The sequence below is a fragment of the Orycteropus afer genome, unplaced genomic scaffold (genome assembly GCF_000298275.1).
Source record: "Orycteropus afer afer isolate SDZICR_OR568_19922 unplaced genomic scaffold, OryAfe1.0 scaffold00142, whole genome shotgun sequence".
NCBI classification, from domain to species: Eukaryota; Metazoa; Chordata; class Mammalia; order Tubulidentata; family Orycteropodidae; genus Orycteropus; species Orycteropus afer.
This window is the reverse complement of record NW_006921729.1, coordinates 4,382,143-4,398,317: the sequence shown is the minus strand read 5'-3', so window position 1 is coordinate 4,398,317 and position 16,175 is coordinate 4,382,143. Positions and strand designations below refer to the sequence as shown.

The following is a 16,175-nucleotide window of genomic DNA, read 5'->3' as shown; positions in this document are numbered from 1 at the left end:
ATGAATGGAATGTACTCTTAGAAAAGCTACAGAGCGTGTAGGCTGGAACTATATTTGAAACACAGTGACAGATGTGGCCCGACCAATGTGTCTTTAACATGTGCTGACAGACAAAGATAAGGTCCTTTGAAAACAAAAGGAGGAAGCAAAGTCTGCACTGGCCTGTCATCGGTTCTCTGTATATCTCACAAGACAAGTCTACTTGAAGAGGTCCTCTGCTGTCATATTCTGCCTCCCTGGGGACAGCTTAATCTACACATGGAGACTGGTTTCTATATTACATCTCAATTAGTCACTTCAATTGAAAGATAATCCTGGTCCATACCAAATCGGCCATTAGAAGTCTTGCTCCCATGGGGGCTCAATGGGCTTCCTAGGACTACTCTTGGGGCCACAGAGGAAGGTCAGTAAATGAATACCCAGGAGCACTGGCCCACCCTTCACGTTGACTTCTGCCGGTAATGGAGGGTGAGGTCACCACCACTCTTCCATATGAAGTGCTTCACGGTTCGAAGGTCCATATTTGGATCTAAAACCTGAATAGCAAAAAATAAAAACAGTAAGTCTCTAAACTCTAAAACCTGTATTGCTAATTCAGCTTGTTCCCTCCCCACCCACCTTGGCAGCCTGCTCTTGCTGACACAGCTTCCATGCATGAGACTGGACACAGGGAACAACTGTGCAGCTGATGCAGCCATGCCAGAAACCCTGGCCATCCTTCAGTCATCCCTCTGAAGAAACACCTTGTGTGTATCTTGATTTAAAAGTGCTCTGTCACTTCTCTGCCTACCTCCATCTTAAACTAACATGGTAGATGGTGCCCTGCCAGTCAAGACCACATGTGTTTCTCCTCAGGCTGAGACCAGGGCTTTGAAAACAGTTCTTCCCAGTTCAGTCATGGCTGAGGAAACAAAACTGGGACAGACAGGAATTTTTAAAATCTGGGTGAACCAGAATGATACCAGGAATGGGAAAAATTATGGGTTGAAACCCTGCCAGAAACTTAATCTCCCTCTTAGAAAACAAGGGCAGTTTATGTGCCTATCAGCCAAATCTCTTGCCCATGAGATTTTGAGCAAACAGTTGTGCCCTGCTCAAAGATGGGGGCCAACTGCTCTACGGTTGAATGTGTGTCACTATCCTCAGTCCTACCAATAATCCAACCTCACACATTAGGGACCTGAAAGGGCGCACTGCGCCTCTCCTGAGTGTCCCATTCCAGGGCTTTGATTTGTAATTTTTGCAGTTGCTGTTATTGTTCCAGATTACCCAAATTTTAAAAATTCAGGTCTGTTCTAGTTTTGCTTTGTTGGCCATGACTGAACTGGTTTGAAGCCCTGGCTGAGACTGACCAACTCTTATCAGAAAAAAAAAGCACCTGTATATTCACATTTGTCTATATGTGCATTTAAATCTCTGTAAGTAGGGTAGGCTGAAGAGCTTCTCCACACAGAACCTCAGAAAGGAGGGGCTCTTTAGGCCTTCTCTAAAAGCACAAGTCCCTCAGGTAATAGATTTGGGAACCATAATCACACTCTATTACGTAACTATTTCTCAATACCAGCAGCACTTTAAAAATAATAAAAAAAAAAAAATCGAGGCTGTGGTTCTCAAATCCACTCACCTGGTCCTGGCACAAAAGTTCAATTTTCTCCTCTGCCAACACAGCAATATCCTCTTCTTTTTCCTGTTCTCCTGGTTTTTCATTATTAGAAGAGCTAGTGGTTTGAGACTCATTATCCAAGTTGATGATTTTCTCATAAACATGTTCCATTACTTTCCGGACCTGGAGCATGTCACTAGCAGAGAGTCTATCTCTGTAAGAAGTAAAGGCAGATTATGTTATCAGGGATATCACTAGATAACATCTTTTCCATGTTATTTTCCTTTGGTGTTAGCATTATATAAAGATAAAACATACCACAGAAACAAGAACCAATACATGGCTTTTATGTCCCTTAAAAATTTTTCCAGAGCATGGGCAAACTAAACAGCCACTGAAAAGTAGGAAACATGACTTGGAGAAGGCATCCCAATGCTTATGTAGGGTCCAATGCTCTTGGTGCCCATTTCTCCCTGAGTCAGCTCTGCCATGCCTTCAAAAAACACCTGGGAGCAGATGACTCCACAGCCTAGACCCCAATTGTCAACCTCTTGCCTGAGCTCCAGTTAGATGTCCCACAGGCATGCCAAACTCTCCAAGCCCAAAACTAGACTCATCAACTTCTTCACTCTCAAGTCTACTCCTGTATCTCCAATGTCAGTCAAGGATGGTCAATTCAAGCAGCTTAGGCTCAAACTCCAAAAGCCATTTTCAACTTCAGTCATTAAACTGACACTGAAGTAATGTCTAAGACTTGCTTTAAAGTAATTCAGTATGTACAAGTGCACATGAATGGGAAGTGGTGGGGAGTGGGCAAGTAGGAAGAGGTACAAATGAGGCAACATCAAGCCAAGTGTTTACAAAAGCAGTTTGACGGGTCAAGAGGGTTCATTATCCTATTCTTTTTGTTTTGTTTGGAAATTTACATTAAAAAGGGATTTAAATTAGCCTTAATGGCTAACTAGAATATACTTATCGTTCACAGTTCAACAACCTGTTCCTAGATTCCTAAAATTCTTCTCTCAGGTCTCCTTGTCTTGAGCCTCTCCCTAGGTTACACCCCTGCTGTTCAAACTACTGGCCCCGAGACCACTGATTCTTTTTCCTGACTTAATCCCAGTGGACCCTGCCTCTCCAGTCTATGGTCCAGCTACCCTGGTCCTCACTAATTTCTAGTATCTTATGCATACTCTCACTTCTACACCCCCGATCAAACTCTTTCATGGGCCTCTAAGACGCCTTTTTTCTTTATTAAAACTTTTTTTTGTGTGATTTGGATCAAAATTTACAGAGCAAATTCATTTTCCATACAGCAATTCACACACATTTTGTTTCATGACATTGACTGCAATCCCCATAACAGCTCTCTTTCCACCTCCTCCCTTCTTTCCTAGGCATTCCTGCAATGGGCCTGTAATATTTGTGTTTTGAAGTTCTACCTACCCTTTACATATCCAGGTCAAAGCTATTCCCTACAGCATGCCTTTCTGGAAAGCTGTAGTCAAAAATTCATTTCTGTACCCCATTCTCATCATACCCTAAGTCACCACAGAAGCAGTTATACACAGAATGTGTCATAGGCTACGAATTGTGGCAGGAGACAAAATCCATGTCTTATTTATTTCTAAATACCTGTAGCCTACCACACAGTAAAAGCACTTGGTAAATGTTTAAACTTATAAACTTTCAATATTGCAAAATCAGTCTTAGATCTAATACTTGCCTTTTTTGCTATAAAAGCAATCACAGGGAATAAGAACTCTCTCTGGTAATTAACTAGATCAAGGAACATATAATACTACAGTTACTTACTTTTTTAAGGTTTTTGCTCCCGAAGATGCATGAGGTTGGAGGTAGAAAGGAATTTTGTTGAATTTGGGCATATTTTTCTGAAATATTAGAAGTTAAAAAGGTGTAACAGTTCCTATTAGTTGATTAACTAAAATAATATCAATAGGAAAATGTGCCGTACAAATACTAGGTTTTTACAGTCAAATACTACTTTCTATGCAATATCATAAATTCAAATTAGAGAAAATTCATCAGAAAACTTTAACAGTTTAATAATAAAAGAACTGTACAGACAAATTATGTGTAATGGCAGTGGCAACTGGAAATAGGAAGACAGGGCTTTCCTCAAATAACAGTACGAGGTATTACAGAGAAATAAACTTGAATTTTTTAAGTCATACAAACCAAAATCTCAATTCTACATTAAAATATTGGGACTGATACCTAAGAGCTCAAACAAAAAATTCAGCAACTTGAGGGAAACCCACAGCATGCACCTTTGAGCAAAGCTATATACTTCTATGCCGGTGAGGCCCACCATCCAACTGAAAAGGCCAATTAGGTTCTCCCATTTCCTTTCCCTCTGACTGATAGAGTGAGGTCAAAGGTTTAAACAAGAATGAAAAGTTGAGCCAACCACCTAGATGTCTATCAGGAAGTAAACCACATACTTAGAGAAAGAATGAAATTAACTGGCCATCCTTTTTCTCTGGGTATCAATCCCCTCCGAGCCTCACGGATAATGTCATATCCTGCCTGGATGTCTCCTCTCAGAAATAAGTCATAGGCCTAAAGTCAGCAATGCCATCCCAGGTGAGTTTCACACTCAAAGGAAGTAGTGGCTTATCGGGAGCTCAGATATAGGAAGACTATGGAATAGCCACTGGATGTCACACTGGCTTTAAGTTCTTAGAGACTTATCTGGGACAGAAAACACACTTGCTGAAGGTTCCAGAGATTAAATCTCTTTTCACAGGCTTCAGGAATATACAACAGCACATAAGAGAGTCCAGAAACGAACCCATGTGTATACAGAAATTCAGTATATGATAAAGACAGCATTTCAAATTAGTAGAAAAAGGATAGATTATTCAATAAACTGTTGAGACACTGGCTATCCCTCTGGAAAAAGTTAGAATTCTACCTCACATCCAATAGAACAATAAATTCTAGTAAAGATCTAGACACAAAAAAATTATAAAGGTACTACAGGAGAATGGAGAAGTCTATTTTGGAGTGGAAAATACCTAAGCAGCAAGACATGAAACTCAGAAGCCATAAAAAAATCAATCTAATTACATAAAGATTAATACCTTTTGCCTGGAAAAAGACACCATGAACAAAGTAAAAATTCAATTGAGAGACACAGATAATAGTCAAAGGGTTAATATTCAACATAAACAAGTCCTATAAATCAGTAAGAAAGACAAGCCAATAGAAAAATGAGTAAGACTGTAAGTAGGCAATTCACAGAAGAAATACAAATGGCCAATATGAAAAGATGCTTAGCCTCACTATAAATTTTTTAAAAATCCACATTAAAACTATGAGATGATATTTGCCTAGCTTTTAGTAAAGATGAAAAGTATCCAGCATTGGTGAGGGTATGGGGAAATGGACAGTTGTACACTGTTGGTGACAGTGTAATCTGGTACACCCTTTGTGAAGGGCAATTTGGCAGTATCTATCAAAATTTAAAATGTGCATACCCTTTGATCCAGCAATTCCACTTCTAGGAATTTATCCTAAAAAGTACACAAAGATATATGTACGAGGATGTTCACTACAGCATTGTTTGTAATAGAAAACACTGGAAACAGACTAAATGTCCATTAATAGGGAACTAATTAAATAAATTATGGTACATTTATATAGTAGAATAATTATGCAGTCATTAAAAAGAAATAATCCATATGTACAGACATGAAAAGATGTCTGAGATAGATTTTTAAGTGGAAAAAACAAGATGCTGAATAGTATGTCTGAGTTTTTGTGCAAAATAAAAGTAACTATACATATACATATACAGACAAATAAGATATGCTTGTGTATGCATAGAAAAGTATTGAAGGCTATGCAGGGCACTATTAATAGTTGTTAACTATGGGGAGCGGGATGGGGAGTGAATGAGAGAGGAGTGACTGGGGAAGGGATGGAAGTTTCACTTTATTCATTTATTATTTTCTCTAGTAACCATGTATTATTTTTATAATTAAAACCCAATAAAGATAGACAAAGGTATGTAAGCAACGCTCAATACTTTTTCTGCAACTTTGGAACTGGAGGGAAGCAGATGAGGATTCCACTTGGCAGTCTAGTTTTTATTAAGAGGTTAAGAATATACAGTCTAAGACATTTCTTAATTTCCTTCATGATTTGGAAAAAATAACAAGGCATAGTGGGAGTGGAGGCCACTTACATCCACAGTGATGTCAATTACCCATTGTGGTACCGTCTCATTAAGAAGCATGGACTCAGTCTCACCCCCGGAATCTCGGCAGAGCAGCCTAAACAAAATCCATCAGGTCTTAAGTGACACAACAAGCAGAGATGGCAAAATCACCGTCAACAAACATTAGAGGGAGGGACTCTTTTATAGAGTTCTTCCAGGATAACCCCCACGTGACAGTACAACCAGGCAGAATGACTCATCCAACCAAAAGGGAGAGTGGGCTCTAAAACGTAGGCCTGCAGATTCCAAGGCCAGGTATATGCTCTAGCTGCCTCTCTGAGCCCTTGGGTGATGACAGGAAACCTGGGCAATAGGCAAAAGTACTTCAGAAAGGGCAAGTGCTACAGAACATGGATGGCATGCACCTCTCCATTCAATGATGAGGTAAGGATATTTTTGGTGACCATATTCTCGAAAATTATCATAAGGGAGGACACTTCTATGCTCAAAGGCAAAACAAGGTTTTTTCTTACTTACAAAACCTAGAGGAGACTCTGGTAAGCTCTCCCTCCTGGTTCTACCAGGGCCTTGCTGGCAACTTACAGATGAAGACAGTCCAGGCTGGGCCCATGAAGGAATGACTGGCACCCCAGCCCATCCTGCCTGGCCTAGCCTGAGGGAAGTTCCCTACTCTGAACTCTCCTGTGGGCAGGGACTTCCAGCGATGCTGCCACTTGCTCCTAACCCTGGCAGTCATGCTGGCAAAGTGAGAGAAAGTGATGATTTCCTGCAGAAACCACCAGAGAAGCTGCCTCAAGGGAAGGCATGCATCTACCTCATTCTAACACTAGAGAGTGAACTATCAATTTAAATGCCATCTAATAGCATCACACACTTAACTATCTCATGGAGATGGAAAAGCTTCCAAATCCCGAACATCCCTAGAAATTAGTAACAACTTTCACCATCTGTTTGAATCAATACTTCTTAGCAAATAGGATGTATTCTCAGTTGGGGCCTTGGCCCGCTCTGTCCATACCTGAACAGTGTGCGGCCTCCAGCTTCACCAAAGATCACGGGTGTGTGTGGGGGCACTTGAAAATACCCATTTCCCTTCTGCACTCGGTTCTCTTGCTCCCCATTTACTAGGAAAAAAGGGTGTTAGTATCCAGAGTTAGAGTTAAAATCATAGATTCTAAACATTTTATTTTTATAGACTTCAAGCAGTGTAAGATTTTAAAAGTCCTATGAGTCAGCCAGAGTCAGAAATAAAGGGTAAAAAACAAACCAAAGTTAAATTCCTGAAAATAAGAAACATGGCACCTCGATGTACTCGGAAAGAAATGACTACAATTGGAGCATGAAAGATATGTCATATTTGAAACAAAAACACAATCCACCACCTCAGCTATAGGGAGATCTAGGTCTACCTGTTCATAATTGAATATCTACTTTCTTTGGTGGAACACTGTTATGGATTGAATTGTGTACCCCCCAAAATATATACAATAAGCTAAGACTTCTAGCCTCTTTCTTTCTTTTTTTTTTAATATTATTATTATTTTTTTATTGTGATTTGGGTGAAAATTTAGAGTAAATTCACTTTCCATACAGCAGTTCACTTTGTCTCATGACATTGACAAGGCAACAGCTCTCCTCCCGATAGTTACCTCCATGCACTCCTGCCCTCTGAGCTGTCTCCCTGTGTACAAATAGCCCTTCTTTCTCCCATGATTGTTCTCTCCAAGGACTGTATCTACCTCAGGTAAATGATCAACTCATATGCCTGTCTTTTGTTTGGCTGGAAGCCACAGGTGTGGGTTCAATTCCAGACCTGAAGGGCAGCTAGGGGCCATAGTCTCAGTGGTTCCACCAGGCTCTGACTTCTAGCCTCTTGAACTGTGAGAAAATAAATTTCTGTTCTTTAAATTCACACCCTTGTGGCATCTGTGTTATAGCAGCATTAGGAAACGAAGATAAACAGAAGCTTAGAAGAATTTCTTGGGCAAAAACATGAATTTTTGTTCAATGGCAGTCAAAGTAGAGGTTATTAGTGAAAAACAAAATTCTTAAAGAGGCCATAATCTCATTTTTGTTGTTCTCTGAAGATTTCATCTCCAGTCTGCTTTGTTTGTAATCTTTTGGCCCAAGTGCAGCTACAAATGATGATAATGACCCCAACTCAAGAACCACCTCATTCATGAAGAGTTCCCTAATCAGACTGGAAGCAATCTCACCCTCTGAAATCCTACAGCACTTTCAGAACCTCTCCTGTACCACCCAACATTTCCATCTCATCCCACAGTATTTTATGTAAATACTGTAACTCTGTTCTCTCAGAATATCAGTTCTAGAGGACAGGGTCCATGCCCACTTATCTTTATTACCCTCACCTGAACTTGCCAAGAGCCTCTGAATACTTGAGTTGTTCAACAAGCATAACCCAAGCAACAGTTAAGTATGGGCGGGGAGGCACTGTGTAGGGTACAAGTGCAGCATATTACCAGACAAGTGGTGCATAGAGTCCTGAGCTCTAACCAAAGGTGGACAGGACTGGCCCTGCCTTTCCCATGGCAGTCTGGTTTTAAGCATGATTTAGAGTTTCCTATGACTTCTTCCTTACTCCCTCAATGCTCTTCCCTAAGGCATGGGTCCATGGGGTGCTGACTGTACCATTGGGTTTTGATTACTTAATCCTTATGGTGTCTGTCTGAGCCTCTGAGGGCATCCTTTTTAACCTTGTGTTACAGACAGAGAAGGACAGGCTGAGAATAGGAAAACGATCTGCCCACAGCTACTCAGCTGATAAGTGGCAGAGCCCACACCACAGCCTAGGTTTCCTGGCCCTCTGTGGAGGGATCTTGCCATTACAGTTTCTCTGGCTCACAGTCCACTGTACAATTCTGAAAGGGAGTGAAATGGGCCAGCTGACATAAAAGAAAAACCACCTTGGGTAGTTTTTCTTGGGTAGGGTCAGGGGCCTGTCTCTGATAGGCTTCATTACAAGACTGGCTCTCAGGGAAGCATGTTATCCTCACAAAAGAGATATAAATTCCAAAAACTATTATGGATCAATCAGTCTGCTGGAACAAAGTCCCTGGCATGAGGGCCTCATCGTTCCTGTCCACTCCTGATGGTCAGCGGGGTAAGCCTTTGACAAATGATTCTCAGCGTTAAGTTACACAGGAGCTGTGTAATTCTGAGTTCTTTTTTTCTCCCCCTTTCTTTAATAAAACTGATCCAAATTCATAAATTTAAAACATACTCTGCTGCACAAGATGGTTACTGCCACTTCTTATGGCATGCATACCTTTTGAATGTCCTCAATGACATTAATTCTTCACACACCTACCCTTACACTTAACCTGCTACTTCTGAGTTGGAATTTAATTTTTTAAAACATTCAGAGCTAAGATCAGACAGATCGTCAGGCTAGATAATCCAGTATTTCAGACTAACATGAAGAATGGCTATACAATGACAAACATGGTTTTGTGGTGCAGCTTATTAGTTAGCTTTGGAGGTAAATCCAGAAGATCCACAGGCACTCTGGAGAAATATCTTTGGATAAGTCTACTAAGGTGACTGCCTTTAAGGACAAAGGTCACTTGAATATACAGTTTACTGTATCTATCTTGAGCAGTTGTACTGCTATTTGAACTTATACAAGAAGATAGTCTGCTTTCAGAATCTCACTCCTGGTTAAATATGGATGGAGAGTCTTAATTGCAATGTGGATGGGAGTGCAATAAATGGTAACCCTACAAATATTTAATATGTCCTGTTTTAGCAAATGCTTACAATCATGCTTAAAAGAGCTAACAGTCTTAAGACTCTTACTAACTTTTAATTCATTATCTTGATATAAAAACACTAACCATGGTTTACTTCATTTTCTTCTTCATCCATTGGATTCACATGTGTTCTAGGCCAATATTCTAGGAGTGCCTGAAGTAAAAGTCCTCCTAAGTTCACTGCAAAAAAAAATAATAATAATAATTCAAAAGAAAAGAAATGGGAAACAGAGTTAGTTTTAACCTAAACACAGAGGTAAAGAAATAAAAATTACAAGGTTCCATATATTCTGATAATTTAAATTCTTAACCCAATGCCAGTGATGTTTAAATCAAGACTTCAAAGATTTTGCAGTCTGTTAAGTTTTATCTTAGAATATTTAAAGCAATGATGATATTCTGTTTGGCCCTTTAGATATCATCATTCTTTAAAACACAACCAACAAAAACTGAGGAACTGCATTCTCTAAAAGATTATTTCCATATGAAACCACTGAGACCACATTTAGATACATCAGGTATTTCTGTATGTCATATTCTTTTGAGAATACACACCAGGGATCTCATCAACAACACGAAAAACTCTTATAAAGATGAAGAACACAGCAGAAAACCAGGACAGATCCACCTTCTCTTTCAGAGAGAGAAAGGGAAGGCAGATATTGAAACTCACATTTTGGATCTGACCCGTCAGGGCTGCTGAAGCCAGCATCTTTTGCAGAAACCCAAGCAGCAAAACAGTCACTCTCATCCAAAGTAATAGTCAACATCTGTCCAAAGACAAAAATTGTTAGTGGTATTCCACTTAAATACATCTTCTGAATAAATCTCTTAAGCCCTTGTTTGTTTGTACAATTTGACTAAAGTGCTATGCTACAGTTTCAGGAACCAACATGTACTTCATGGGATTCACCAAAACCAAACCCATTGCTGTTGACTTCATTCCGGCCCACAGGAGAGTAGAACTGCCCCATGGGGCTTCCAAGGCCATATCTTTTTGGGAGCAGAATGCCTTATCTTTCTCCTTCAGAGTGGATGGTGGGTTCTAAACACCAACTGTCTGGTTGCAGCTGAGTGCTTTAACCACCGTGCCACCAGGATTCCTCACATGATTCAATGCACCTCCAACTTAGTTTACTTAGATACCAAGGGCATTTAAACTGCATTTTGTACTAACGTCAATTTTTTTTCTTTCACACTTCAAACACAAAGGATTCTTTAAACACTTAATTACGAGCTATATTTGCAAAGTTTCAACTATTTCAAACGACACAAATATTAATTGGTAACTTACCCCTGTTTTTAAGTCTACTGAAAACCAATTTGGCACATACACCATTTTAAATCTTTTCTTAATTTCATCTTCAAAATCCACTTTGCCCAGATCTTCAACTTTACATGCCTACACATGAAGAAGAAAACAGGATGATTATCAATATGAAGGGGTAAACTGATTTCATTCTGATTTTGCACATTGGTCTACATGGAATCCACAATACATTTCAAAAGGAATGTGGTCAGGTATTTAAAGGCAAACATTTTAAGATAAAAATTATCTGCTGTTACTAAATTTTTTAATTAAAAAAATTAAATATGCAAAATATCATTTTTTCCCTCTTCAGAAATTGTATTTTAATTTTGCTGATACTGATATAACATACCAGCACACTTATCTGAAAGTAATGTCAAATGACTCAAGAAAGGAAACCAAAAAAACTCCACTTAAGAGAGAACTGAGAAGCTACCCCCTGAAAACAGCTACAACATAAGCAGCAACTTACAAGATTTTCTTTCTTGACTATTACACCTTTCCCTTATTCCTTCTCTCAGTCCCTAAATATATGTGCTCCCCAAAAGTATGTACTGAACTGCCTCTGACACCAAGTGGCATTTTAAATTATAGCTCACCCCAATTCTGAACCACAGCACAGAACAGTTCCTACCACCTCATCTGAGCAGTAACTTGGCCCTTTCCTGAGAGTCCTACTTCGTCATTAGTCTTCTCAAAGGTAAACTGCCTATTCTTCCACATCCCACATGGAGACCATTACGCCACCTTCTCCAAATAGGGGGAAGCTCTGATGGCATAGTGCCTAAGGCATTTGACTGTTAACCAGAAGGCTGACAGTTCAAACCCACCAGCCACTCCTCGGAAGGAAGATTGGGCAATCTACTTCCACAGTGATACTGCCTTGGAAACCCAAGGAGGGGTTGCTATGAGTTGGACCTGACTAGACAGCAGTTTTTTTGTTTTTTTTTGGTCTCCATGTAAGAACTCCTATTTCTTTGAGACCCATTCATTTAGTTGCAGTAAACTGGACCCCTTTTCCTCCCTGCCATCTAGTAACCTCAAGGTTATGCTCCCTCAATCACTGAAGACTTGAGCCTGGTTCAATGTCTTGCAGATCACCTCAAGTTCTTGCTTTCATCCTGGACATGACTAACAGCCACATGGACAATGTATATGACATGTTAGCCTCTCAATTCCTTGACAATAATGCCACTGTACATGCAGTCACCAACATCATCTGGATCATTACCTTACTCAGGATTTCTTGTTTCCAAAGTAAGGTGCCTACAACTCTCTGCTCTCCTTATACCTTTGATGTTGCCTCCTACTTATTATGTGTCAGGCACTATGCTAAATAATTCTCAGACATCCTTCCAACATCTACCAAGAAATAGGTACATTCCTTGGTAGGAGGACAAAGATGTAGAGATGTTCAGCATAGTCCCTGATCACTTGGTTAATAGACAGCAGAGCCAAGATTAGAATGCAGCTCTGTCCATCTCCTGAGTCTATGCTCCTGAATACTCCTGACTTCCCTACTTCTCTTTAACATGTCTATTGCACTTGATCATGTGATCTCAAAAGTTTGAAGCCAATGTCTGGATATGAGAAATTGCTAGGTACACAGAAATACCAATCATGGTACATGCCAGCTGAGAGCCCTATCTAAGCAGAACTCTCTCTCATTCAGATAGCAGGACTCTACTCAGGCCTCAGTTAATTAGATCAAGAGTGGACATCTGGCCCATAAGCAGGAAATTAGTATGTCAACTCTCAAACAGCAGCTGGCCTGACCAGATTTTCTTAGATATTCTAGAGAGTATCAGGTACTGAGCAGCATGAAATAAAGCCCAGCGACAGTAAGGCTACATTAGTGATGAACTGGAGGCATAGTGCCTAAGACATGTGACTGCTAACCAGAAGGCTGGCAGTTCAAACTCACCAGCCACTCCTTGGAAGGAAGGTTGGGCAATCTACTTCCGTAGTGATACCACCTTGGAAACCCAAGGAGAGGTCGCTATGAGTCAGATCCAACTCCATGGCAATGAGTTCGGTTTGGTTTTATCAAAGTGAAAAATCAAGAATTCCTGTTGCTGATGTCCTTAGGGCTGCTCTGGATCCTCCTAGTCCCCATTGAACCCCTCTCTGAAACAATAATGACTTTCTATGCCCACCCCCTTCCCAGGCATATCTCTATTACAGAGAAAAACTTTTGGAGTCTGCTCTGATTAAACTTTCCATTCAAATAACTAAGGCTTCTTGTTTGGAGGCCATGTTGCTCACCAAGAAACTGTTTCATAATGTGACTTCCCACATAGCTACCCCACAAGGAGTGACAAGTCAGGCCAAGGGATTCTATTCAGAGACAGTCCTTTAACCCAGTAAGGAACTTATCTTATTCCTTATTTCATGAAGTTAATTTAAGTAAATATCCATTCCTTGAAACCAGACGCCCAAATAAACACCAGACCTTTTCAATTCTTCCTTTATAATATGCCGAGCATCTGTCTCTTCTGTTAAATCTCCCAGATCATTATACTTAAGACAACTATCTCCCAGGTTCCACTTTCCCATTACATGTATTACTACTGCTCTGATAGTGGGATTTTCCTGTTCTGAAATCATGCAAGAGTCTTCAGGGTGTACCAAACAAAGGCTAATTATATACTTTTCAATTCAGGATCTTTTGAAAATGCCCTGAATGTCTGCTTTCATTCTTATACTCTATTTCCTGGTACTCAGTCTCCAATTAAACTAAACTGCTCACCTTGCCCTGCAAACGCATGTACCAACCCTCTTCTGTGCCTCTGTCATTCACTTTCTTCTTGAATGGCCTCTCACTCTCCATCTGCTGGAATCTTTTAAGCCCTTTTTCAAATGATTTCTCCACCATGAAGTTCTCTTGACTTTTCCAGTTGTAATTGCCCTGGTCCATAAGCTATCCCATGATCTGTTTATTCTTTACATATAAAGCTTTTTATATTGCCCACTCTTGTCCCTTTTACCAGAAAGGATCATGGTAGAGATGATTCTGTTACCTTGGCTCTTAACATACTCTGCATATAGTATTCATCCAATTCAGGAAATATTTGTTGAACAAATGAAAAAATATACCAACAACACTAAGGGTCATTTGTCATAGTTACAAAAGCATATTAACTTTTCAGTTTCCCTACCCATTCTTCAGTGCTACTGATAATGTGGCTGAACAGTTTAATGCATTGCACCTGTTCCAAAGGAAGTCATATCATGGCCAAGTCTCGTAACTGATGCTCCCAGTGATGGCTGTGAACCCTAAGAAACGGTCAAATTTATTTTGTGCAATGTAGTCATTCTCTACTGGAGGTGATTTTGCCCCATCCCCATCTCCAGATAGAGACAATTTTGGTTGTCACTTCTCGGGTAGGAGTACTACAGATACCTGTGGGTAGAGGTCAGGGTGGTGGTAAACATACTATAATGCACAGAACAGCTCCCCTACTTCAACAAAGAATTATTTGGCCCAAGTGTCAATACTGCCGAGGATGTAAACCCTTGGTGAACTCATTTTAAGGAAAGGTAGCATAAAAGACATAGAAGACCGGAGAAAATGGTTCTATTCAAATAGCTTAAAAAGATTAACAATGGGCTTATCAAATATCCATATAAGAAGGTATCTACCCTTCTAATGATAAAGTAATTATTAATAAAATATACATAAAGCACTAATAAAGTATTAGTGCAATTAAATCTTAATTTATATATTATCTTAGTTATCTTGTATTCTTCCTTACAATGAAAAGCAAAGCAGCACATAATTCAATGACCTATATTTAATCCAAAAGGATACCCACCTTCAATACATCCCAATATGCCACATTATTATTGGTATCTTTGGTTAATATATGTCTCTTATCATTAAGAATGTGGCACTGAATAATACTAGCACCTCCTAAAGGAAAAAAGGACATAGTTGGTAAACAATCATTCTACATTTAAATTCACATGTGGCAATAACTGTTAAATGGCATGTAACAGGAACAAAAACCATACTACCTACCAAAAAGGAAAAGGCAAACCAAAGTGTATACAATCAATACATAAAGTAATTTAAGGCCCATCAACTATTTGTGTTCATTTATATAAGTATTCTTAAAAAAAAAAAAAACTGTCAAATTTTAGTAACAGATTACAGATTAAAGGGTTCCTCATTCCAATGGGCTAACAGTGGAAAACTGTTGAGGTCAAACAGTTTTACAAACTGGGAAAAGTCAAAATGATGACAGGAATCTGAATTGGTCCCACCTCTCATTAACTTTTGCTCCCATCTCCCATCTTTTTATGCTTTCTGAATGTATACTGTATTCAAAAGGTAACAGCATGGGCATCTACAAATTATCGATGAAATGTCACAAGATTTTAATATCAAGCCCTGACATAAAACATACTTGCTTTTGTGTTTGTTGTTTTTGTCACTCCCAGCTGTAGTTCACAGAATTTTAGAATCAGATTTGATCTTTCCTGGCTTTGTCAAAAGACAACATCATACCCTATACATTCTTGAAGTAGCTGTTGGCTTCACCATGACCATGACTATTCTGATGTTAGGCAAAAAGAGGAACTCACGAAAGCTCACTTTTGAAAATCACTAAATAGATTTTTTTAAATATGTTTTTCTACTACTAAAAACAAATCAACATATTATTGTCTTTTGTTGACACCAGAATTTCATTTAAAGGAAAGTCACCTCCTTTGTTTTTGTCAATCTCTTAGTAACTTTAATTAACTTCAATAAAAGGTACCATATCCTTCCAATTTCTTTACTCACCTTTAATAACCTGGTCAGGTTGGGTACAAAGAGGTGTTATAGGATTTGTGCAGTCATTGTCATAATCTCCAGAGGCTCTAAAATTATGAATTCCCTTCAATGTCTAAAGAAAAAAAATTGCTATTTAACCATTTCATACTCTACAAGCTTTACCAATCTGTTTGAAATGTCAAGAAAAATACTATTAAAGAACAAACAAAAAACCCATAACCACATCATCAAAACAATCCTTAAGCCATACTTTGTTGTTCTTTTGCAAAGAAAATTGGGGACAATAGCAGGCTACTGTTCCATGCAAAGTGAGGTTGGTCTCCAATTGGCGTATTAAAATTTAGACAAGATATGTATCTTTTTTTTTTTATTACTATTATTTTTTATTGGGATTTGGGTGAAGATTTACAGAGCAAATTCACTTTCCATACAGTTGTTCACATATCCTTTGTCTCATGTCATTGACCACAGTTTACCACAATGCAACAGCTCCCCTCCCACTTCCT

The 16,175-nt window shown here is 39.2% G+C and overlaps 1 protein-coding gene across 1 annotated transcript in view; it reads right to left on the bottom strand.

Annotated features, from left to right (window-relative positions):
- Positions 1 to 440: 440 nt before the first annotated feature.
- Positions 441 to 16,175, bottom strand: part of WDR48 (WD repeat domain 48) — a 40,406-nt gene continuing 24,671 nt past the window's right edge. Inside the window, exons 9-18 of the mRNA XM_007945723.2 lie at positions 15,679 to 15,781; positions 14,705 to 14,802; positions 10,875 to 10,982; positions 10,254 to 10,350; positions 9,665 to 9,760; positions 6,826 to 6,931; positions 5,814 to 5,901; positions 3,416 to 3,492; positions 1,625 to 1,817; positions 441 to 536 (exon numbers count right to left, since the gene is read on the bottom strand). Coding sequence (XP_007943914.2) covers positions 441 to 536; positions 1,625 to 1,817; positions 3,416 to 3,492; positions 5,814 to 5,901; positions 6,826 to 6,931; positions 9,665 to 9,760; positions 10,254 to 10,350; positions 10,875 to 10,982; positions 14,705 to 14,802; positions 15,679 to 15,781 — 1,062 coding nt within the window. The remainder of the gene's footprint in view (positions 537 to 1,624; positions 1,818 to 3,415; positions 3,493 to 5,813; positions 5,902 to 6,825; positions 6,932 to 9,664; positions 9,761 to 10,253; positions 10,351 to 10,874; positions 10,983 to 14,704; positions 14,803 to 15,678; positions 15,782 to 16,175) is intronic.